This window comes from Cavia porcellus, unplaced genomic scaffold (assembly GCF_034190915.1).
Source record: "Cavia porcellus strain 051 isolate PalLab524CR breed Dunkin Hartley unplaced genomic scaffold, mCavPor4.1 scaffold_15, whole genome shotgun sequence".
Classification (NCBI taxonomy): Eukaryota; Metazoa; Chordata; class Mammalia; order Rodentia; family Caviidae; genus Cavia; species Cavia porcellus.
In genome coordinates this window covers 60,148,552-60,175,587 of record NW_026947498.1, presented here as the reverse complement: position 1 = coordinate 60,175,587, position 27,036 = coordinate 60,148,552, and the positions used below count along the sequence as shown (strand labels likewise).

The following is a 27,036-nucleotide window of genomic DNA, read 5'->3' as shown; positions in this document are numbered from 1 at the left end:
ACCATTATAAGCTAAAAGTATATATCATCTTGTTTTTATGGATGAGAAATTTTAGTCCTGGAGAAGAAAGACTAGCAGCTTGCTTAAAGCCAATGGGCTTGATTCTGGACTGAATAAAAGAGGAATAAAGAAATGTGCCCTCATTTTGGGGGCATGCTCTAAGGGTCAATGAGATATGTGTGGAAAGCATTTATTAAGCTGTCTGGAACATTAAAATGCTCCAGAAATTATGGACACTATTTTATTATGTACAAGCACACCTTAAAGACACTATAATTTAAGGATACAGGTATGAGGGTCATCACAATGTATATCATTAAATAGTGTTTCCACCTTGGATTCTACATATACCATAAAAATTTGTAAAACAATAACTACAGATTAAATAAATATTTTTAAAAATGTTTTTTCCAATTTAAAAAAAACCCTCTAGAACATTCTTGGTAGCATGAAAATTTAATATTTTGTTTAACAGACTCATTAACATTTACAGAAAGCAATACACAGTGATTTTTTGGCTTTAATAGATTTACTACATTAAAAACACATCTTTCAAATGTGCTAATAAGAAAAGAACCAGAACAATGTTGAACAGAATTTTCAGTGTTTTGGACATAAATAAAACTACAATTTTTTATGGATTCTGGGATATACACTAATACTTCTTCAACAATGGGTTTTGGCATTGAACAAGACTATGAACACATGAATAACAATACCTTTCAGGACAACCAGATCCTTGGGGACAGAAATTCCGACTTCTACCAGTATCTACTGTCATTCATGCCGACATTATATTACTAAAGAGAACCACAGATGGGCTCCCAACACATAAAAATACAATAGCCACATAGTAACTACAAACAGTGCTCAGTAATGCCCACCAAATTTTGAAAAACAGCAAAATATAATAGGAGTATAAAACAAATTTATTTCTTGCCCACACAAAAAAAGGGGCATCATTTTGGTTTTGTTATTATTTTTATAAAAACTACATGTATGCCTATCTTTATGTATATTCCTTACTTAAAAGTTGACAAATATAAAAAGTACAAAGAAAATAAAAATCCCTTGTCTGTCACACTATCAGCACAATGTCACTCCTTTGGTAACAGCAGAACAAAATCACATGATCAAGGATCACACTAGGAAGGATACCCAGCCTCAGGATTTTTGATGCCCGCTCATCAGCCACTTAAAAATTCATAGGCTGGACTTCCTTTTATGTTCTCGAATATATTTACTATGTCACTTGCCTCCTGGCACTGAGGAACTTTTGAACCAGGCCAATAGTGTTTAACAAACAAGGGTGAAAAGCATGGCTAAGACTCTAATCCAAAGCTTTTGCTGCTCAAATTTTAAAGTCAGGTGAAGGGCTGGCATGTGAGGGATTTAGCTCAATGGCTGCCTAATAAGTGCAAGGTCATGAGTTTGATCCCCAGTACCAAAAATTGTAATAATAATAAAAAATAAAAAGAAAGCCAGTAAAATTTTAGTAGTTTATTTAGTCTTATCACTATGCCTGCCCCCATTCATTCATGAGAACACAATAGAGACGTTAAGTTCTTTATCCAGGTGTCACAATGGAGCAGGACTGAAACTGATCATCTAACTGGCTAGCTTGGGGTCTTCCTCCAACTGGCCACATAAGAATAAACCTCAGCAGGGGATAGGGCTACAGTTATTATGTGCTTAGATTAGATTTGTGTAACTAGATAAAGTAGCCGTGTAACTCCTGGGCCCATAACTGGTAAGCACACTGGCTCTAGGAAGAAGACAAGTCACAAACAGACCAAGTGGCCAAATGAATGTGTGACCTGAGCCACATGATCAAGGAGCACTGAGTGAGGCCCACACAGGAAGACAAAAGTGTGGTGAAGGCTCATGACCCCTTTCTGAATCACTGTACTACCAGGGCATTATGGAAGACAAAGTACCCGAAAGGCCCCTGAGAGTCAAAAAAAGAAAACTATCAATTGGCCAGCTTCTTTCTCCAGTTAACAGGTTACGGGTCCACAGAGGTTATGAAGTCTTTATGAAGTCATCTCCCCTCAGGTCCCAACTCATTTTTCAGTGGTCCTTACAATCTTGTCTCCCCTTTTAAGTGTCTCCTCCCATCTAAAGTCTTCTCTAGGTGAATTTCTGTCAACTAAGAAAAATTAACTTAGATATTTTATTTTATTTTATTTGGTACCGGGGATCGAACTCACAACTTTGCACTTGCCAAGCAGGTGCCTGCACCACTGAACTAAACCTCTGGACCCTAGCCTAGATATTGTAAAGGTCATGGCTCAACTCTTTTTATCAATCTATGCCACTTACATCTTTTCTTTTTCTGTAATTTTTAATTTTATTTTTTTGTATGGTATTAAGGACTAAACCCAGAGCCTTGTGCATTCTAGGCAAGGCTTCCGCCGCTAAACTACATCACTAGCACTTTTTACTTTTTACTTTGGGACAGACTCTCACTAAATTATGTAGCCAGGCCTCGAACTTGCAATCCTGTCTCTGCCTCCTAAATACTGGAATTACACGCATGAATTAACAAATTTGGTCACGCTATTTAATTCTTTATAATACAGCTCTTCACCATCATGTAGGCAGTTTGAAAGTGCCATTCTTTATTTTCTTCATAGTTTCAGATGCTCTTTATTTAGCAAACTTTTATCCTTAAATATAAATATTTAAAGCTAAGACATGACACGCATCGTGGTGCATGCCTGTAATCCCAGCACTGGGAGGCTGAGGCAAGAGGATTGCCGTGAGTTTGAGGTCAGCCTGGGTTATACAGTGAGTTCAAGGCTAGCCTGAATTGCACAGTAAGACTCTGTCTTTCAAAAAAAGTAAGCAAAAAACAACAACAACAAAATAAATCTAGATCAGTTTTTTTCACTCCTTTCCATGTTATAACCACGGTACAAGCTCAATACAGATCAGATTTGTATTTGCCAGTTCTCAACATGCTTGCCTGCGAATGAGCTCTTTCAGCTGTGTCAGTCTGTCATTTTTTAGTGCTTCCCGGATGGAGTGAAAGAATGCAAAGTAGTGTTCAAAGTTGTGCATCATCAGCAGGACACCGGCCAGCAGCTCATTGGTCATCAGCAGATGGTGGATGTACGCACGAGTGTGATTCTTACAGCAGTAACAGGAGCACTCTCTCACCAATGGGCTAAAGTCCTCCCTGTACCTGAGGAAGGGGGTCATGCAACATTTCAGAAAGTGAAGAACATAAGAAATCCATACCCTAGGCTTCTGATGAGGTAATCAATGGTTAATTACATCATTGGTAAACTTTTAGTGTTGGCACCCGCTCAAGATGGCAACACAGGTAAAAGTTAACAAAGAACACAATGAATCAGGACATGGGAGTTTTCCTCACATGTAAACTCCAAGACTGGGAGTAAAGAAATTTGTAGTCACTCACTCACATTAAGCATTATTCATCGCACTGTAAAGGCCAATAATGTTCAGAAATGCGGTCTGACACTTCTCTCCCACTTGCTACCAGAAATACAGTAGTATCAGAAGACGTGGTACAGTACGATCTTCTTTTTTATGAATTGTTGTGGTTTATAAAGCACCTTCATATATACTGTATTATTCCATCTCTTCATCTACTCTTAGAAATAGCCATTTTTATTATCATTTTACAGATGAAGACAAGGGGGATTTATAGGGAGGGTTTTGGGGCTACCCTGCCATAGTTTGAGTGCCAGCTCCATAACTCACTTGGGCAAGTCACTTAACAAGTACCTGTGTCTTTTTTCTCAACCATAAGCCAGAGATATTAATAGCCCTAAGTTGTAGGGTTTAAATGAGTTAAAATAGCAAAAGTGCTTGAATGCTGCTGGGTAGATACGTAATACTTATATAGGGTTACCTTCTACCAGCTACTAAAGAGAAATTAAATGATTTGACCAACACTACATAGTCAAGAGCAATGCCAGAATTTATCTCTAAGTTCCCAAAACTTCAAGTTGAGCACTGGTAATAAGCAAAATCCAATTTCTAATCAAATCTACAATGTAAAGGGAATTTTAATAGTAACCATTATATCATGCTGACATTTTAAAAAAAATTTTATTTAAAAGGAAAAAGAGAAAAACCAAAACAAAACAAAGCGGTGTAAGGGTACAAGTAATACAGAAATACAAAAAAAAATAAAATAAAATAAAAAAAAAGTAAGAAATCACCAGTTAATAGATTACATATTATCATCTTAGAGATAGTTGCTCAAGTCACAGTATCAAAGCACACAAAGCGGACATTCAAACAGTGAGACTGCAAACAGTTGTGTTCAATGATCCAACCAAAACATTAATATGGTCAGCTATTTAACACCCCTAAACACACTTGCTGTTGTATCCAGAGCACTTTTTTTCCCTCTCTTTTTTACAACAAAATGTACACATTTTGGGTTTTATTACTCCTTAGTTCTTATTACTTTTTTGGTGGGGAGAGAATAAAGTCAAATATGGCAAAACAAAGCTGTCAGTCAAAACCAAGGATAGACATTAGCACATGATGTAAAAACAGAGTACAAGGTTATCAACAATGTCTCTTGTTTCCTTAAAAAGAATTGTCTATCTCATTAGATATTATAAAGTTGAACAAAACAGTAGAGAACAAGACCAATAAAACTTAAGCATTGTAAACATTACAGGACTTCCAAAGGAGACAATAGTCAAACCAGAATGGGCAACTTAGTGAATCTTATTGCCTTCAAAGTAGTTGCCTATACCCTGAAACTTGATACTATCATACAGAATGGAGCAGAGTCTAATCAGTCAAAACAAGATAGTGGGAGTATTACAGGACTTCAAAACAAATTAATAGGAAATCAAAAAAAGTTACTATTATATATCCTGCTAATTTTAAAAATTTTTCCCCTTAATTAAAAAAACACTAAAAAAATAACTAAATAATTTTTTTAATGAATAAAGGAAGATTGAGATAAAAGAGGACATAACAATATAACAATACAGGTCAAAGCATGACTGTTTCAGCAACCTAGTGCTTCACCACCAAATAACCCGACTTAATAGTAGTTACCATAGTGTCTGTCTTTTTCCTTGAAATGTTTGAATAAAACTTCATATACTATAGCTTCAAATATTTCCACATCAAGAAGCCCAGAATAAAGCCTTTCCAATTAATAAGTGAAAACTTTATAAGGCTTCAAGGCCCATGCTGACATTTTTTTTTAAAAAGTGAATCTGCTTGGCTATTTTTCAAGAAGTTAAATGAACTAGATTTTACCATTTCAGACCTACAACCCAGATGCACCAATAGAATATAAAGAAGAACTAGATTTTCATTCTTTCATAAATTCATAAATCTGTATTATTACTAAAAAAATAAGTAAATAAGAATCCCTAAAATGTTCCTTCAGAAAAACCAACAAATAACCTAGAATTAAAGTGAGCACACCAAATTCACAGAAAAACCACTCACTGTACTGGTAAATACCACTTTGGGGCAAATGCAAAATTAAAAGATATCTTAGTTCATCTAAGGCAAATATCTTAGTTAAAATTTATAACCTTTATATAGCCAAGATGATTTAAATTCCTTAAAATTTACAAATTATGTTGTATCTTATTTCACTCTGTCATCTTTAAAGTAAATCAAGAGGAGCAAAAAGCACTAAACAATGGATCTATCTAATCTCTCCAACAGCTTTTTGAAAGCGATGGATACTTAACCTTAGCTTTCTGACAAAGTACACAAACGCATCTACAGAACACAAGATTTTTGGAACCAAATTTGAGAAGGCCTAGTGATACCCAACTATAAATATTTTATGAAGTCATAAACTGAAAAGAGAGCAGTTACATAAACTTTTAAAAGAGACTAAAATTTAACAAGTCAGAAATCAAACTCCAAACTTAAAAAAAAAGTCTTACTTTTTTTCCTTCAGATTAATTTCAAATGATGTCATTTTTTGGTTGCAACCAGTTGTTTTAATTTTCTTTATTTGCTCCTCACATTTTTCCTCTTCTTGTATCCCATTTTGTTGTAATACTGAAGGACAAACAAATAAAAAGTCTTGAATGAAGATGAGATAATGAGTAGGCACTGAATAATTTTAGTCATTATATCATGCCTTTTGACTCTGTAATTCTACTCTTAAAAGTTTATCCTAAGGAAATCACGAGAAAATAAAAATAGCATGTTCCCAAATAGACACAGATTTATTATCTCCAACATCGAAACAATTTAAGATAATCAACAATGTCTAAGCAAATTATGGGTATGAGTATCTTAACATATAATCTTAGAATCAAGGAATGATTTTGAAAGTGCAGTGTGTGTGTGCCTATGTGTTTTGGGGTCATTCCTATGCTTTAACACAAATACATGCAAATAAACTGGGCTTTGACTACAAGTAGATTGAGTGGAATATGGTTTTAATTTAAATATTCTGTATGGAGACTCTAGGCTTCCAAGGAACCCAGATTATCCAGAATTAATTGCGAACTTGAGTTGTTCCCTTGAACTTTTTGCTTTAAGGAAGAACATTTCTGGAACTGCCAAAGAAATACCAGTTCTACAAAAAGCCAGTTGCCTGGAAAAAGGGAAGGCAAGTAAGAGAGGTATCTTGGGAATGAATGATAACAATCTCAATGATGACCCAATGAAAATAGGTAGATGGCCTTGGGAAGATCATTCTGTTCATGTCAAAGGAAGCAGAGAAGTAGCCTGAACACTAAGCTTATTCAAGTGAATTTATACGTTAATATGGGAAACCATAATAAAATCCTGACATTTTGGAAAATTCTTGTCATTTAGTGAACTGCTTGCAATTTATTTCTTTTGATTTTAACTATGTAATTAGCAAAGAACTTATTTATAACATGCACACATCATATAAATGATTAATAACTCTTTAATAAAAATGTTCAAGCTTTTTTAGTTTTCCTAGTCATGAAGTTGGTTTCCTCTAGCCAAAAAGGAACTTGTTCATTCCTGAAAACTCAGTTTCAGGTTCTTCTTAAAGCTTCACATATTCATGCTAGTGAATGACTAACAGTTATCCTTATCCTAGTGGAAATAATTTAGTTTATAAATGAAGTCATGAAAATATATAAAGTGTTAATGGTATGCCTATCCACATACATTATATTCTGGTCTGTCAAAAAGACAGTAAAATTGACCTCCTATGTATAATAACTTGACCAATATGATTTATTTTATTTCCAGAAGTAACCTGATTTAGATTAATGCCTCAGCTGCTTTGAAAAACTCTGACATCTTCTGAATGAAATTTGTATCACCAGTGGAGAATAAAACCTTTAAAGAAGTCCAGATTTAGGTTTGGAAGTGGTTGAGGAATACTTCAAGGGAAAGCAGGAGAAAGAAAGGGAAAGCCCCTCTGTGACAGCCAGAGGGCAGGCTGGGTTGGCCACACTTTCTAGAACTGCTTCAAGGCATTGCTCCTACAGCCTGTGTCCTGGGCCCTTTCCCACTGCGGCTGAGAGTTAGACGATGAAACTCCTTGACTTGACTTCTAAATAGCTAAATGATAAAAGAAAACAGCAGTGTTTCAAAGCAATATTAGCAGAGAAAAACAGTTTTCACTCTCAGTGTGTAAAAGAACACCAAAAAGCAAAAGCAATGCAAGGATCAGATGATAATAAGTCTCTGTAATTTAATTGCATGGGACTTGCAAAAAGCAAACAAAAACTCTTCTGTGAAAAAACAAATTAACCTTTACAAAGCAGTTCAAAGGCTTCTCTTCTTAGATTTTCATCACAATGTACTCAGTTCTTCTTTCAGGTTGCTAACAGAAGAGGTCTTGTTTTTGCTCACTTCAAAATCACATCCTAATTTTGACGAGCTGCACTTACAGTATTAAGTGCCTAGTTTTATGTGCCAACATGCCAGGGCATACAGATAAGACACAAAGGTAAAGTTTTATAAGACTGGTTTTATGTGCACATGTTTCTGTCTTATGACTCGGGTCAAAATTAATAGGAAATAGAAGAAACGTAAGGATAAGACAGAGATTAGCTTCAAAAGACCTACATGTCTCTTCAGGATTCGGCTGGTAATCAAAGTTGAATGTCAGGGCACATCCCCGCTCTGTCACTAGATAAGGAAAAAAACTCTCAAATATGTCCACTCCTCTTTCAATGCACTCGAGCACCTCATCTGGCCGGCTAACACCACAAATGAGCCTGTTAGAGTAATAATAAGGACAGTGACATGAGGACAACGCCATGTAAGAAGTCAGAATCTAATCATCAGGGAATTAAAAGCAACAATAATGAACACCACCATCAAAAGGAGGGTGGCAGATAGTGGATAGAAATGTGTGGTGAAAGAATTTAAGGTGTGAAAGAGACAGACTTGAGCTTGATTCCTAGCTCTATCATTTATGTAACTGATGTGTTTTGGGCAGATTTCTTAGGATCTCTGAGTTTCAGTTTTCTCATTTAAAAAACAAGAGCAATAATACTGCCACAGAATCATTGTGAGGATTAATGAGATACTTTAAAGCATATAGTACAGTTTCTAATTTCAGAAAGAAGCTCAGTAATTATAAGTTTCCTTTCCACTCTCATCCTTTCTGAACAACCTCCGTGTCTTAGATTGAACTTTAGAGTCAATATCTATACTAAATAGATGTTTTTAGGGCAAAGTTGTATACTTTATTTCTCTTTCAAATACTTTCCCTTTTTTAACTGTATTTTGCCCAAAATTACTTTTTATAATTGATTTAATAAAGACATTCTGTCTAGTATATTCTTTGTAGGTTCACTTATAAGCAATCGTTGCTCTTAGAATTTCAACTCTGGCCACAGGGTCTAAGAATCTAGATGGCTTTTTTTCTTCCCTTTTCTGTTATTAAAAGGTCTGTACAATGGGATAAAATGGTGTTTTCAAAGGTAATGGGTAAGGCATTCTGGGAGTTTTAATAATTCTCAACCAGAACTTGCCATGAAAACAAGAGGGATCAAGGCTGGCTGCCCAGAACTATTTTTAATGTTTGCTTTTCTACCCAGAGTCCCTTTTCATAAACTAAAAGAGAAAAGCTTACATACTCTCTGATTTCTAAAAGAAGTTTTACAAAAAGGCTATGTAATATTAAACTAGCAGAACCCATAAATATATGCCAGTTTTCCTGACTACAGTTTCCTTCAAGTCATGTAATGTTTTAGAACTCCTCTCCAACTGAAGCTGGCATTCCTACACACTCACAGAAAAACAATCCCCGCTTTCACATTCAGTAACAGACATCTGTGAACACTTAACATAAAAAAGTCCAGAAAATGACTAGAAATACTAGTGCTGAGTTGTTATCTGTACCAGAAGTAGAAGTGGGAGTAATGAATACAAAAAAACAAGTTTAAAATTGAAGGGAGAAAGGATGGGGGATGAGGAAAATACTCTGTTCTGGGTGGTCTTCACATAAGTGTGTTCACATGTAAGATTTCTCTGAGCTTTTCTACCTCTCATGCGCTTTACTGTATGCCACACCTGGCTTTTTTCTTTAAACCAGAGATCGAGCTCACAATCTCACACTTGCCAGACAGGCATTTCTGCTGCTGAGCTAGATTCCTGGCCCTTACACCTGGCTTTTTTAAAAAGTAGAAATCACAATAGCCTGTTAAGAGTCTAAAGCAGCACCTCATAACCAAACTTCCTAATACATTTCCAGGGAACCAGTATAAATATTACACCAAGTGAGATAAAAGACTACATTCTTTTTTTTTAATTGACAAATCAAATTGTATGAAGTTGTCATGTGCAAAGTGTTTACAAGTACATATACCCTGTAAAATGGCTACATCTAGAGAATTAATACTTAACATCCATTCTCTTTGCATTTTTTAAATATAATATTGTCATCAGTAACTGTGATCACAAGGCTGTATGCTAGACCTGTGGAACATTTTCCTTTAGACTGGTACGTGTCTTTGACTAACACCTTTTAACTCTCACTTTCTCTTCAACTGCCCCAGGCTCTGATAACCACCACTGTACTCTACTTCTATGAGATCAACTTTTTAAGATCCCATATGTGAGTGAGATCATGCAATATTTGTCTTTTTATGCTTGAGTTTTTTTTAACTTAATAACCTCCAGATTTACCCATGTTAAGAAAGAAAGAAAACAGTATCTTAGTACAACATCAATGCATTTAGAAACTCAGAATTTGTACTTGGAATCTTCAGATCATCACTTCTCACCAATATATGGTAAATATCGTAACTTATGGAAATCTAAGAACCAACCTACCAGTGTTGCTGGTTCCCTCAATTTCACTATCTGGTTCAAATCTAAGCACGTCTTAAAGGTTCTAATTAGTAGAATAATCATTCCGCTAGGTACCCTGGTCCTGTCCTCATCTTTCCTTGATTTAAACTAAAGCAACATATTGCTCCCAGGTACTGTGTTATATTGAGTAAAAAACAACATTGTACTTGGCATGTGAGAGGAAGTAGCATAACATTTGTCCCCACTTATGAGGAACAAATGAATATACATGGCAATTATTCTCTGCTCTGCATTCTGCATCAGCCTTGATGGAAAGTTCCTCATAATCTGCTGAGAAAGGATAGAAAACACACAACAGAACATCAGAAGCCATACTCACATACACATTGCACCCTGCACAGGGGCTGAACATGCCCAGCCTGCACCCCAACCCAACACTAGCCTTGGTTTGTCCTCGGGCAGCTCTGCAGTGACTGATGACAGAAGCTGCAGTCTGGCCTCCAGGGTTGCTGGATTCCCCTGAAAGCCGTCCAGGAGGAAGCCACCAACAGGCCGTTTGGCTGTCTCTCGTGCCGACCTCAGCCGCTCCTCCATCACATCTCCACCTTCGATCACTCCAATGATCATGCTTTTCTGAAGGACCTGAGGGGGGAAAATGGATTGAATACTCTTAATCACTTTCAGTAGCTGAGGTGAACACAAATATTACCCAGAAATCAATGAACAGAAAGAGATCTCAACAAAGCTGCCATAGATGAAGCAGAGAGAACCCAGGGTGTACTCTGTGAAAAACACCGAGTAGGGGAGAAAAGGCTGAGGAAAAACAGGCAATCAAAATATGCCACAATGTTCTAGTTCAGATTAAAAAAAAAAAAAAAAAAAAAGATTGAGTAGGTAAGAGAGGAAAAGAACAGAGCAAAGTTTTCATTTGTTCAAAGAACTATTCAGGCCTGCTGTAGGTTATCTTTAAATCGCTCAGCTATAGACAAATGTGACAAATTTAGGAACTGTTTGGGACAGACAGGCATGGTGGGACAGGGTAGCAGGCATAGCTATCTATAAGGCTGGGCATGGGGATGGGGGTTGCTTAAGTTCAGGAGTTCAAGGCTAGCCTAGGCAACACAGCAAGATCTCATCTTAAAAAAAAAAAAAGAGGGAGGGAGAGATGAAAGGGGAAAGGAGGGAGGAAGGAAGGAAAAAAAAGAAGAAAATTTAGTCAAGACTATCCATTTGGAAAAAAACCAAGATTTCTATCTTAGTCGGACTAAAATAGTTATGTAAGTGTTTGAATAACGAACTAAATATTTTTGAAATCTTGAATTAATGAAGGCCTTCATAAGAAAGCTAAAGCTTATGAGAAGTGGTTGATATGTTTGAGTATAAACATACTCACCCTGACTCACCAGGTGTGGGGGTACATGACTGTAATCCCAGCACTCGGGAACAAGGTAGAAGGATGTCTGTGAGTTCAAGGCCAACTGAATTATACAGCGAGACCTTGTCTCAAAAAACCAAACACACAAACAAACAAAAAATATATTAAATTTCTCTAATGAAATGTGCCATAACAAAGGCAAAGAAGGACTTACTCTTTGGGGAAACTGGCAGGTATATACCATAGAGATGCAACAAATCCTCTAAGGAAATAGCAAGCTTAGATAAATCTAGGTAGCCTATGTGAAAATGAGATTCAGAAAAATAAATGCCCTATCCATTAAACCTACTAAACTACTAAACATCGCCAGTAAGGAAATGCAAATAGGAAACAATGAGATGTCATTTTTACCCATCAAAATAAGCAAAAAGGTAAAACATAGATAACATAATTGAGGTTAAAGTAAAGATAAATGGCACGAGTCCTGATAACTAGAGAGAGTAAAAATTAGTTGAGCTTCTCAAGAAGGCCGGAAGGTAACATTTATCAAAATGTCAATGCTTTTATCTTTGGGTTCTGAAATTACATTTCCAACAATCTCTCCTACAAATACATTCTTTCATAAGCACCAAGGTATATTTATAAAGATGTTTGGCATAATGAAAACTAGAAATAATCTAAACATCCATTAACAGAGTAAAAAGGCTTAAATAAACTATGATATACTCATAGTATGGCTTCTGATGCAGCTGTTTTAAAAAGAATACAGTAGATAATCATATACATTCAGAGGGTAAAAGTCTCAGACATTATTAATTAAAAATAAGTGGCCTGGCGAGCTAAAAACATGAACTGCAATCTCTAGCCCATAGTGAAGCTTTGGCACTTCACTCCAAGAATGGTAAGGTCTGTCTAAGGACCTTCACTCAACTGGGGAAACTCCCTGCAATAGGGATAGATATTCTCAACCCAAGAAACACATCTGAAACCTTCAGTTTCCCTAAGGGAATATAGGAAAACGACAAAATGAGAGAGTAACAGCCATATCAAACCTCTAGCCCATCCCAAGCATGTCCGAGAAGACATGGACATAGAAGAAAATGTAAGTCATATACCTGAAACTCCTGAAATGATAGCAATTGAAGTAATGAAACAACTCCAGGAAGGTATAAAAGAACTCAGATCAGAAATAATCTCCCAGGTTAAAGAAGAAATGATAAATATAATGAAAGAAATGCTGAACATATCTAAGGAAGACATAATTAAAAAATTAGAGGAACAAAGCAAAAAGACACAAACCTTGAATGAACAATGTAAGAAACAAACAGAACGCATGAAACATATTCAAAGAGATATACAGGAAATCAAAAATTCCATCAAAAGTTGGCAAAACCACCTCAATGAAAGTGAAGATAGACTTTCAGACCTCAAAGATAAGATTGCAGCTAGTCAAACAGGAAAGGAAAGATCTCTTAAAAATAACAAGGAATCAGGAAACAACAATTCAACAGCTTCAAGATGATGCAAAGAAAAACAACAGAAGTTTGATAGGCATAAATGAAAAAGAAGGTAACAACACAAATGCTATCAAGAGGCTATTTACAGAATAACTGAAAATTGAGACTCAAAAAGATGACAGATTGACAAGCAAGAGAATACAGAGCCTCCCTGCGAGAGACAACTCAGATTAAAACATCTTGGAGAGGTCAGGATAGAGGAAGACGGATCCTCTTGACCCAGGAAGAAAGGGAAAAGAGCTGGTCAAACACGCAGTCCCAGGGCTACCACTGGAGCAGTTAAGATTAGCGGCCACAGTGCTCTTGCCGGAGTCGCCTGAAAGTACAGCCTCAACTCGCTGGAGGTGCCCAAACTGATGCTGCTGCGACTCGCAAAAGTCACCCGAACTAGCACTGCCATGACTCACTGGAGCTGCGTTACATTGAAGTCAGAGATCGGCGAGCCCAATGAAGAATGGAGCCGATGAGGGACCTGCATTAACCCATGGTGAGTGCTGGGAACAAGACCTTCCCATGGGAAAGTGGGGGGCCAACGACATGTTGGAACCGGGCAGGACAGGCTTGAACTAGGAACGGCAGTGACTTATGGCAGTCAGTTACTCCCTTCCCAGAGCAGATTGGTGGGATTTGCTATGCCTGGGTCATGCCCCTGGCCGGGACCCAATAAGTTGTCCCAAACCGATTCCATACATGCAGCACACATTAACACAGTGAAGCCCCTGCAGGTTGACTGGCCCAGATGGGAGGGGCCAGCATATGCTGCCCCTGCTTGCACCTCAGTGACCAACAGCAAACTGGAGAGGGTAGAAATCCCTAGCCAGTGCACTTCAGAAGAATCATAACCAAAAAGGAAAGGGGCTGGGACCTCCACTATACACCTGTATGGAAGAAACCAAAAATATGACAAGAGAAAGAAATAAGAAAAAGCCCCCAACCCCCAACCCTGGAATATTGATCCAGGAGAGTTAAATATAAAAACGATTGAGGGCAGCAAACATGCAATATCAGACATGGCATCAGCAGACATAAAGAGATATCTTCGGGACCTCGCAGATGAGTTCAAAACTGAATTATTAACAAAAGTAAAGCAAGAGATAAGTATATTAATAAAAGAAATGCTAAGCACCTCTCAAGAAGCCACAGACGGAAGAATGGAGGAACACAAAAAAAGGAGAGAAATGTTTGATGAAGAATAAAAAGAAAACCTAAAATATATGAAGCAGATTCAAAGAGATTACCAGGAAATTAAAAACTCCATTGAAAGCTGGCTTGAAATAAACTAAGGATAGATTATCAAAACTTGAAGACAGGTTTGCAATGTGTGATCATAAAAGGAAAGATCTCTTAAAAATAACAAGAAAATGGGCAGTAACAATACAAAGGCTAGAAGACCATAAGATCTATAACTTAAGAATAAAAAATGTGAGTGAAGAAGCAGGAGTAAAAACAAAGAAAATACAAAGGCTATTCAAGAAATAATTAAGGAAAACTTCCCAAGCATAGGAAAAGTAAATGGTATTCAGATGTATAAGGCATAGAATTCTAGCTGCCTACAACCAAAACAGAGCTATACCCAGACATATAATAATCAAGATCCCAGAAATTCATCACAAGAACAGAATATTAAAAGCTGTCAGAAAAAAGAAACAGATCACCTATGAAGGAAAACCCATCAAAATCATGGCAGACTTCTCGACACAGGCCATCAAATCAAGAGCTTGGAGCGAAGTACTGCAAGCCCTGAAAGAAAGTAACCTCCAGCCCAGATTGATGTACTCTGCAAAACTGTGTCTAGAAATTAATGGAGAAACAAGATGCTTCCACGACAAAGAACAACTAGGGGATTTGTGACCACCAATCCAACCCTACAGAGAATACTAAAGGACATTCTACAGAGAGAGAAAAAAAATACCAGGATTTCAGAAACAGTGGCAGAGAGGCCTCAATGAATGGGGCAGACAGTGGAATAAAGGAGAAAAGTAGACAACCAATGGCAGAAAAATAGCATAGCAGAAATGAGGTAGAGAAGGTTGGCTATAATCTAACATAGATGACCTTGATACACCAAGATATAGGAAATATATGAACCTGAAAAATGGCTTATGGACCAAAAATCAAATATGAGAACACAATGCTCTTTGTGACAGGGAACCAGAGGGAAATAGGGGCAACTCAATCAGCACCTGCAGATAGGTTGGAAAGACAGGATACTTATGTGCAGTAGAGAACTACTTAGCTGTAACAAAGGAAAACCTTGAGGCTTTTGTAGGTAAAGAAATATAACTTGAGATTGAGTTCAAGAGTGAGAAGGTTTGGAACCACTTAGGTAAATAGCAGGGTGCCCCCCCATCCCATATAAAAACTGAGGGAGTTGGTGGGACCCAAAATGTACAGCACCCTGTGGGAGTGAAAGGGGAGGAACAGTCTTAAAAAAGAAGGCAGAGGATATTGCTAATAGTGTATCAGTAATTAAAACCCACACTGCTCACACCACTCTGTTTAGACGGATTGTATTCTGTTCCAGATGTTCTACTTATACTAGATGTGAGGGCACAGACAGTTATCCCAAAAATAGTAGGATATAGTATGGTAATCATCCTTAATTTCCTATTAACTTAATCTGAAGCGCTGTATAACTTACGCTGTTTAATCATGACTGATCTTAGTTGAGCCTGGTTTGTTAGATTGCTGTTTTATATTGACAGATTTTATCCAAATCTGTTATGATTGATAGTAGCAAGTCTGAGAGTATAGGCAATTACACTGAAGATGACAAGATTCACTAGGATACCCACTCTGGTTTGACTGTTACCTGCTTTTGAAGTCTTATAATGTCTACAATGTTTTGTTTTTATTAATATTGTTATGTACAGCTATATTCAATTATACTATGCCTGATGATATGGACAATTCTATTGAACATAACAAGAGAATACACAGTAACCATATCACCTTGTACTGTGGTTTTATATGATTTTTTCATTTCATGTTTTTATAGGAATTTGTTTTGTTTTGTTTTGCTATACTTTGTTTTTCCCTCTAATGCAGAAAGGATAGAAATACATGTAGAGACTAATGCAGGCATAGAACCTATAGACAGTTTATGAGAACTAATTATATAATACATGATGAAATGAACAACTGCTTTGAAGAAAAAGAGACACTACAGTACCCAGTGCTGATTCCATAGTGTCATGATGTGAAAGCCAGCAATACTATTATTCTTTGTCCAGAGTGATTTTAGCCTGTTTTGTTTTGTATAATTTCAACATACATGAAGATATGGACAGCTATTTTGAAAAGAATGAGAGACACTATGACAGCTATTGTTGACTTCCCTATGGTCTGGTCTTGAAGACCTAAAAAGCCTACCTCATCCTGTTCAGATCAGTTTTATACTATGTTGTTTCGTGTTAATTCTCTGTACGTGAAGATATGGGCAACTATTCGGAAGAAAACAAGAGACAATATAATAGTGAAGATCTCTGATTGTCTTGCTTTGAAATTTGTATCTTTACATTGGTTTCTTTTTTTTTTTTTTTGTCTTTTTCGTTTTTTATCGGTACCAGGGATCGAACTCACGACCGCACACTTGCAAGGCAGGCACTTAAGCTGCTGAGCTAAATCCCCAGCCCCTACATTGGTTTCTTATGTTCTGCTTTATTGTTTTTAATTTTACTCTCTTTAAAATTAAAAAAAAAATAGCTGAAAATTTCCCAAACATGAGAATGGAAATTGACATACAAATCAGTGAATCATATAGAACTCCAAAAAGCCATAATCAAAATAAAACTACACCCAGACATATAATAATCAACATCCCAGAAATCCAACATAAGAACAGAATATTAAAAGCTGTTAGAAGAGACAGATCACCTATAAAGGGAAACCTATCAGAATCACAGCAGACTTCTCAATACAAACAATGAAGTCAAGAAGAACATAGAGTAAAGTATTACAGATCCTAAAGGAAAACGACTTTCAACCCAGACTGATGTACCCTGCAAAACTGTCTTCAAACTGGATGGAGAAATAAGATACTTCCATGACAAAGAACAGCTGAAGAAGTTCATGACCACCCAAAACAACCCTGCAAAGAATATTGAAAGACATTCTAGATAGATACAGGAAAAAACCACTAAGCAAGGCAAACAGACAGAGTGAAAAAGTAAAGAATCAACAGCAGAAAGATACCATGCCAAAAATAAACCACTATATATATCAGTTATAATCATTAATGTAAATGGCCTCAATTCACCAATTAAAAGAAACAGACTAGCATAAAGGAATAAGAAATAACATCCAACCACATGCTATATACAAGAAACCCATCTAACCCAAAAGGCAACTCACAGACTGAAAGTCAAAGGATGGAAAACAATACTTCATGCAACAGCAACCAAAAAAATAGTAGAGGTAGCTACTCTGTTTGCAGACAATGTGAACTTCAAACCAAGAATAATCCAAAGAGATAAAGAAGGTCACTACATACTAGTTAGGGGAAAACTTCAAGAGAAGAGCTAACAATTTAAATATACATGCACCAAATTCAGAGCATCCAGCTATACAAAACATATACTAATAGAAATGAAAAATCAAATAAGCAGTAACACAATTATAATGGGAGACCTTAATACTCCATTGACACAAAGAGACAGATCAACTAGACAGAAAATCAGCAAAAAAATAACAGAACAGAATCATACCTGTGAACGAATGGACCCAAGTATACAGAGTATTCCACCCAACAACATCAGAATACACATTCTTCTCAGCAGACGTGGGACACTCTCAAAAAAAAAAATCATACACTAGCCCACAGAACATGCTTAAGTAAATGCAAAAGAATTGAAATTATCCCATGCATGCTACGGGATTATAGCACCATGAAACTAGAACTAATGACAAAAGAAACTGCAAAAACCTCACAAACACATGGAAATTGGAATAAAACACTCCTGTAGAATCAGTGGGTCACAGAGGAAATTAAAGAAGAAATTAAACAATATCTACAAGTAAATGAAAATACAAATACAACTTACCAGAACCTGTGGGATGCAAGGAAAGCTGTTCTCAGAGGAAAACTTATTGCAGTGAATTTCCACATCAGGAAAACAGAATGAACACAAATAAACAACCCGATGCTATCTCTCAAACATCTAGAAAAAGAAGAGCAAGTCAAGCCTAAAGCCAAAAGAAGGGAGAAATTTATAAAGATTAGAGCAGAAATCAATGCAAGAGAGATGAAAAAAAAAAAAAGAATTGAGTTGGTTCTTTGAAAGAGTAAATAAAATTGACAAGCCCCTAGCCAACCTTATTTAAAAAAAGGAAAGAAAAACCTCAAATTCATGCGATAAGGAATGAAAAGGGTGAAATCACTACAGACCCTGTGGAAATACTGAAGATCATCAATACCTGTTTCAAAAACCTCTACTCTCATAGGCTTGGTGACACAGAAAAAAATAGACAGATTCCTAGAAACATATGAATTACCAAAGCTGGATCAAGATGTAAAACTGAGACTAACCTAATTTCAATTAATGAAATTAAAAATGTAGATAAAACCTTACCAACAAAGAAAAGCCCAGGTCCAGAGGGATTCACTGTGGAATTTTACAGGAAATTCAAAGAAGACTAAATGCCAGCATTCCTCAAATTCTTCAATGAAATTGAAAGGGAAGCAATTCTGCCTAACTCATTCCTGGAAGCAAGTATTACTCTAATACCAAAACCTGAGAAAGACCCAATCCTAAAAGACCACTACAGGCCAATCTCCCTAATGAACATAGATGCAAAAATTTTCAATAAAATATTAGCAAACAGAAGGCAGCAAACCGTGAAGAAGATTACATACCACGACCAAATGGAATTCTTCCCAGGAATGCAGGGATGGTTCAACATATGCAAATCAATAAACATAATCTACCATATCAATAGAGCCAAAAATAAGAATCACATGATTGTTTCTATAGATGCAGAAAAAGCTTTTGATAAGGTCCAACACTCATTCATGATAAGAAACTTACATAAAATTGGAATAGATGGTCTTTATCTCAATACGACAAAAGCCATCTACAACAAACCAACAGCCAGCATCATATTATGTGGCCAAAAACTGAAAGCCTTTACTCTAAAATCAAGAACAAGCCAAGGATGTCCATTACCACCACTTGCATTCAGTATAGTGCTGGAAACACTAGCCAGAGCAATTAGACAAGAGATAGAAATAAAAGGAGTAAGGATAGGAAAAGAAGAAGCTAAATTATCATTATTTGCAGATGACATGATACTCCAAATAGAAGATCCCCAAAACTCCATCAAAAGACTCCTGAGTATAATAAATAAATTCAGGAATATAGCTGGATACAAAGTCAACACTCAAAAATCAATAACATTCCTATACACAAACCACAAACTCACTGAGAGAGAAGCCACATCCTTCACAATAGCATCCAAAAAAAAAATACTTAGGAATCAATCTAACAAAAGAAGCAAAAGATCTATTCAGGGAAAGTTATTCCCTGAAAAAAGAAATTGAAAAGGATTTCAGAAAAGGAAAGACACTCCTTATTCAGGGGTAGGAAGAACAAATATTGTGAAAATGCCCATTCTCCCAAAATTGTTATACAAGATTTAATGTAATCCCAATCAAAATACCACTAGCATATCTCACAGTCCTGAAGAAATCATTCCTTAAATTCCTTAAATTCATCTGGCAATTCTGAGCAACAAAGGCAAGGCAGAAGGCATCACAATCCCTGACTTGAAGCTATACTACAAAGCTACTGTAATGAAATCAGCATAACACTGGAATAAAAACAGACCTGAAGATCAATGGAATAGATTAGAAGATACAACTACAACTACAAACACACTCAGCCACCTTATCCTTGATTAAGGGGCCAAACACGTTCACTGGAAGAAAGAGTCTCTTTAATAAAAGGTGCTGGAAAAAACTGGATCTCCATATGCTTAAAGTGAAAACTAGATCCATTCCTATCACCATGTGCTAAATTAAAGTCTAAATGGATTAAAGATCTAAATATTAAAACAAACACTAAATCTGCTGGAAGACAAAGTAAGTAGAAATCTTGAAGACATAGGGGTAGGTAGAGAATTCATGAACAAAAATGAGACTGCACAAGCAGTACTTCCCAGAATCAATAACCGGGATCTTGTGTTGTTAAAGAGTTTTTGCATGTCAAAAGAAATCTGCAACAGGGTAAAAAGGAAACCCATGAATTTGAAAAAATCTTAGTCAATGTCCCTCAGACAATGGACTTCCATCTAGAACATATAAAGAATTTAAAAAATCAAATCCCCAAAATTCAAAGATCCAATCCAAAAATGGGCATCTGAGATGAATACACACTTCTCAGATAAAGACATACAAATGGCAAATAAACACATGAAAAATGTTCGGCATCATTGGTTATTAGAGAAATGCAAATTAAAACCACACTGAGATTCTATCTCACTCCAGAAAAAATGGCCAGGATCAAGAAAAGTACCAACAAACAATGTGAAGATGGAGAAGCTGTAGGGAAAAAGGAACTCTCCTGCACTGTTGGTGGAAGTGACGACTGGTGTAACCACTGTGGAGGTCAGTCTGGAAGTTCCTCAAAAAGTTGGCATTGCAAGTCCCATTTGACCCAGCTACTCCACTTCTGGGCATACTCCCAGAACTGAAAACATCGTATCATAGTGATATACGTATACCCATGTTTATAGCAGCACAATTGTAATAGCCAGCTCTTCGTAACAACCTAAATGCCCATCAACTGAGGAATGGATAAAAAAGATATGGTATTTTTATACAATAGAGTAATACTCAGCTGTAAAGAATGATCACATTGAGATATTTGTAAGTGGGTGCAACTTGAGACCATACTCATAAGTGAAATAAATCCAACTCATATGAGTAAATACCATATTTACTCTCTAGTATAAGAAATGGTAGTAAGAGTACATAGGATACAAAATCCTCAATAAATACAGTGAAAGGGTAAGAATCTGCCCAAAGAGAGAAAAGTAGTATCTCAAGGAAAACGAGGAAAAAGAAAAAATATCTAAATTTGTATATACACACTTAGGATAGCTAAGATGATTGTGCTACAAATTCTCTAAGTTCGTAGAGGACAGGAGTTAACATTCATAAGACTGGAACAATTTTGCATGTTTGTGTCTGGTGACCTGAGGAACTCTTGAAGATCACTATGTAAAATATCAACCTTAGTTCTGTTCTTAGCACCTTGTTTTGAAAGCCTGTATCGTCATTGTTTTGGGCTCTTTGCTGTTGTTGTCTTTTTTGTTTCTTATTTTTCTAGTAATTTTGTTTTGTTTTTTGTTTTTCCCTCTACTACAGAAAGGATACGTATATAGGTAGAGGCTTATACATGCCTAGAACTTCTCCTAAACAGTTTGCAAGAATCGATTATATTATGTGTGATGAAATGAACAGCTACTTTGAAGAAAAACAGACATTATGATATCCATTACTGATTCTGTATCTTCATGCCGTGAAATCTAGTAATGCTTCTATTCTTTGTTCAGAGTGGTTTTAGTCTGTTTTGTATTGTTTGATTTCAACATACATAAATAAAGGTATGGACAGCTATTTTGAAGAGAACAAGAGCCATTATGGCAGTCATTGTTGATTTTCCTATTGTCTGGTTTTGAAGGCCTCTAATGCCTTCATTACTCTGTTCTGATCAGTTTTATACTACTTTGCTTTGTATGAATTCATTGTGTGCGAAGATATAGACAACTATTTAGAAGAAAACAAGAGACATTATGGGAGCCACTGTAGATATCCTGCTGTCTTCCTTTGAAATCTGTGTCACTTACATTGTTTTCTTCTGATCTGCTTTGCTCTGTTCTATTATGTTTAGTTTTACCCTTCTTAAGATTAAAAAAAAATCAAAAATAAGCAAATTCCTGAACATATGCTTGTATTTAAGTATAATAGGCAAAGATATCTATGGATTAACTATACATACATGACTGCAAAAAAATAAGGCTTCAAAGGACATACACAAATCAACAGTGGCTCTCTGGGGAAAGAGCAATGAAGAAGAAAGATAAAATGTGAAATCATATCAGGAGGGGTCAACACAACTTGTCAGATTATTCTTCTCAGTGGCAGATGAAGTCGAATTCTAGAATGAACACTGGTTTCTTTTTTGGAAATCCAGGGAGACTGTAATATAAGCAGAGAAAAGAAATAATCATAGAAAAAATAGTGGAGGATGAGGCACAGTGATTATTCTGTTTTATGCATGCTAACTCTAAGGTATCAGTGGGTACACAAATGCCAATCTTAATTCAATCACTGAATACATGAAGCTTAAGTTATAGATGTGGTGATACAAATGAAATGGCCCAAGATAGAACTGTAGACACCTGGCAAAATGCCACCCCTTGCCTCCACAGCAGACATGGCTAACGGACTCCAGACGGACTCCAAGCATCTTGGGTAAAATCCATTTGCCATCTCTGACCTAGGGAATTCATCTAGGGAATTCATACAGAAAGATAAGAAAGCCACAAATAAAACCTCGTGGTGCTTCAATATTGAAGAGCATTCAAAATGAGAAAGGGCAGGTCAAACAAAAAGGAAAAGGTACATATTCAAATATACAGAGATAATTATACAGGCCTGCCCCTTCACAAGACTAGCACAGTCCTATTTGGGAAACTCGCTTTCACAGATGTAAGAAGAATGATCACATAATTTATTGTCTAAAATGGAACACTTAATATTACACAAAGAGAGACACTAATAATAGTCGTATCAAGACAATCCCTACAAATATTAGAGATGCAGAGAAGAACCCTATCGGTGGACTAACACACAGAAATAATGTGAAATGCTATGGCTGATTACAATGCAGATGAGGGATTTGAGGTTTATCTGCCTTTTCTAATAATCATCTTTGTCATACTCCTTGCCCTGTCATCTATTTATCTAAATGTTACTGGTCATACAAAGTTAATTACTGGCTCAAAACAACTGTTAGCAAGCAAAAATTAACTGTCCAGACCCATAGTAAGGTCCCCATGGTGGACTTCTATTGCAGATATTCTGAATTTTATGCAGAATGATAATTAAATGTCCTCTGATTATTCCATATATACTAATTTATTAGCCAGATTACATTTTTATTTTCAGACAGACTCAAAATAACAATGTTCCTGAATGCTTTGCCATTGGGGAACCTGATCACTGTTAGAATTACTCCACATAAATTATCTCAAATACTGATATTTTCTGCACTGATCAATAATTTTTGTGCCATTACCTCTTCTGTTCTTACCTAGTAAATGCATCCTTTTCCCATTTCATTAACTCTGCTCTCAGGCTTCCTTATTTATTGCTCTCAGTTCACCCTCCTCACCCAGTGTAATCATTTTCCATCAGCAAAAATTTACTGAAGGCTTAATCTCTGTCAAGTGTTCTGTTACACAGTGAAGATACAAAAATGACATATAGAAACTGGTCTTAACGAACAGACAATTTCATAAGACAATGCATATGAAAATCAATGCAATACAATGTGATTGGTACTATAATATAGCAACATTCAAATAAAAGGAACAGCAAAGGAAGAATACAATTTCCTGGAAGAAACAGGAACCAGTCTTATAGGATGATGAATGGAATGAGCCAGATGGAACCAGGAAGAGGAATACAGCTGGATTTAAGAGAATAAAAAATAGTTCAGAAGGTCTGTGTGCAGAAGCCCTAAAATGAAATAGGGAAATGCCTCAAGGAATTACAAATAATTCAGAAAGGACAGAGTGTAAGCCATAGGAAAAAGCAGCCTATCATGAGCTGAAAAAGTAGGCAGATCTCAGCAGGCTGTCCATGCCATGTAAAGTTGAAGAAGTTGTTACATTCCTATAGAAAAATGGATGATGGGCTCACATTTATTTGTGCTTCACAGAGACTTCCTAGAAAACGGGTGAAGACAGACTAGATGGAAATGAGAATGGAAGCAGAGAGAACAAATCAAGGTCACTATCTGCCAACACAGATGATGAGGTCATGGCCTATGATGGGGATAAAAGGGTAGGGAAGAGGCTGATTCTAGAATGTAAATGTAAGATGTAGGGAGACAGACTCGAGGAACACTTGGATATTAAATGTGCATTAGGAAAAAAAAGAATCCTGAAAAGCTTAAATTTTCAGATTGAGGAACCTGGTGGAAGCCACGAACTGAGATAAAACACTGAGGAAAAAGCTCAAGAACAGCTTTGAGGAGCTGAGACAATAGTCCGGTTACCTCTGAGTTTGATGGACAGTGTAGTGATGTAATCGAGCTAGTACATAATTCTAAAGTGAAGTAGAATGATCTTGATGCTTATATACAACTTTAGAATTACTAGGCAATTCAAACTAAGGGAAAACTGCTTGGGGATAAAACCAGAGTGTGACAAAGAATCTTCTTAGAGTTCAGAGGAGAATAAGAGCAAATAACTCAGACCATGAAGTGAGGGAAGTATGAAGAGAAAGAGAAAATGTAGCATCATGGGATGGGAAGAATGTAAAGCGGAGTGGTCAGTGGGGCAGCCTTACCTCTGATTCTTCCTGTAGCCGCAGACAGTTATCCAGAAAAAGAAGTGATCGGTCCACAGACTTTCTGGCTCTTTTTATGGAAGTTCCTTCCTCACAAGATGCCTCCCCATCTGCAAGGCACTGGAACCAGTCTGGCTGAAGGGCCTGCTGAATTGCCATGAACTTGGAAACGGTAATTTCTACTCTTCCTCCACCACCCCATACAGATGCAGACTGCATAGAACAAGACGTGAGGAATCAGTAAGGTATACACAAATTAAAAGAATGTAATAAAATGGCAAAGTATAGTTCTTTATAACTGGAGAGATGTGAGTCCATATCCTAGACATGGTGGGGAAAAAAAGTTACACTATATCAAAAATTCTCTAAGAAACTTATAGCTCACACAGAGTCCTTCAACGGACTTCTGAATTGGCCCCCAAAGAATTCTGTCACAATTTTCTAGCAAATCTTCCACAGTCCCTTCTCCCATCTTCCTTCCCTGACCCCACCCTTGCTGGCCTGGATAAACCACAGACTTTGATTATTCTTTGTTTTTGATCACATTATTTCTTTTGATTGAAATGCCCTTCTAATTTTTTGCCTGGAAAAATACTACATACTCTTTAAGAAATTGAGTTTAAATATCATCTCTCGTGACTTCTCCCAAACTTTCTTAGACATAATCAATTGCTCAAACTCCTACAGCAATTTGTACTTATTTCTTTCATAGGAAAGACAACACTTATCATAGCATCTTACATTTGTCTAGAGTATCACAATTCACATCTGTATCACTAAAGCATAGTCAAGGACCCCACACATTAATAATAATAATAAGCATTTTGCTACTTGTTAGGCCCCAGGTAGATAACAGAAGCATATGCAAAGCTATCAACCCCACAGTTCATGAGAACCTATATAACTGTTATGCCTCACACTGCACAGGTGAAGCTTTTCAGAGGTAGCTATATCTAGAGTGCATGATGCTGGGATTAAGGAGGTGATGCCGGGTTGATCCATTGTGTGATGCGGTGATTAAGGGTCCCCTACCCAAGATATTGGTACAACCCATCCTTAGGATAGACTATCAAGAACAGAAACAGGGCTGCTGTCTTGTGCTGCTTCACTATTTGGTTGCCTTCTGCCTACCATAAACTGTTTCTCCTCTGCCATGCCACCCTGCCTTGGAGTTAACCAGCTATAAACTTAAACTTCCACAAACTGTGAGCTACAGTAAACCTTTCTTCCATTTACTTTGAGTGTCGGGTATTTTGTCTCAGCAATGAGAAAAGTAACTAAAACAATCATATTCCATCTTTGGCTGCTCTTTCCTCTAAGCATCTCTGCTCTTTGAAGATATACCAAGAACATATATGGAGAGGCCACATACAGTCTTTCTAATACTAAGGCAAAAGAATACTGTTTAGGGCTGGGGATTTAGCTCAGTGGCATACGTGCCTGCTTGGCAAGCACATGGTCATGAGTTCAATCCCCGGTACCACAAAAAAAAAAAAAAAAAAAAGAATACTGCTTAAATGAATCCTCTCTCCCTGTTAAATGGTGTGAATAACAGGTCAAAATATTTTCTTTTGAATTCAAGTTAGAAAATAAAAGTAAACAAAACAAAGTAACTGAAAATAGTGTTTTTGTTGGTGGTCATGTTTTTCATTTTGTTTTGCTCTTTTTTTTTTTTTTTTTTTTTTTTTGGTACCGGGCATTGAACTTGCGACCGTGTGCTTAAAGGCAGGTGCTTATGCTGCTGAGCTAAATCCCCGGTGCTTGTTTTGCTTTTGCATACTGGAGATCCACTTCAGGCCCTTTGCACTGAGCTACATTCTCAGACATTTGCTTGAGTCAGGGTCTCACAAAGTCTTTAAATTGCCAGGCTGAGTTTCAATTTGCAGTTCTCTGACCTCAGCCTCCTAGAATGCTGGGATTATAGGTGTGTGCCACCATACCCCGACTTGAAAATAGTATTCAAAAGCATAATCAAGAGATATCATTAACATCAGTGAAGCGAGGGCCAGAAAATGGTGCATTCGTAGAGCACTGGAGGTCTTGCCTGAACAAAAACTTTTAATGCAGCCCTTTCGATACTGCTCTTCACTAGCTAAAATTTCTCGCTGCAGATCCAGCTTTTTCTATTCTGTTCTACCAGCAAGCAGTATTATACTGAGGTCTTACTATATATAGTTTTACATGTGATAACACTTATCAGCAACTTTTCCACTCTCTCTGAAGTTGTTAAAACTGCAAATAAAGCATGATATCAATGATTACTGTTTTCTCCCATCATAGCAATTTCTTTTTTTGGCATGTGCTTGACTGTTCTCTATCTGTAATTTTTTTGTGACAACAAA

At 36.7% G+C, this 27,036-nt stretch overlaps 1 protein-coding gene across 1 annotated transcript in view; it reads right to left on the bottom strand.

Annotated features, from left to right (window-relative positions):
• Positions 1 to 437: 437 nt before the first annotated feature.
• Positions 438 to 27,036, bottom strand: part of Qtrt2 (queuine tRNA-ribosyltransferase accessory subunit 2) — a 38,518-nt gene continuing 11,919 nt past the window's right edge. Inside the window, exons 5-9 of the mRNA XM_005003408.4 lie at positions 24,695 to 24,907; positions 10,667 to 10,866; positions 8,029 to 8,180; positions 5,907 to 6,024; positions 438 to 3,187 (exon numbers count right to left, since the gene is read on the bottom strand). Of these exons, the coding sequence (XP_005003465.1) occupies positions 2,956 to 3,187; positions 5,907 to 6,024; positions 8,029 to 8,180; positions 10,667 to 10,866; positions 24,695 to 24,907 (915 nt within the window). The 3' untranslated portion in view covers positions 438 to 2,955. The remainder of the gene's footprint in view (positions 3,188 to 5,906; positions 6,025 to 8,028; positions 8,181 to 10,666; positions 10,867 to 24,694; positions 24,908 to 27,036) is intronic.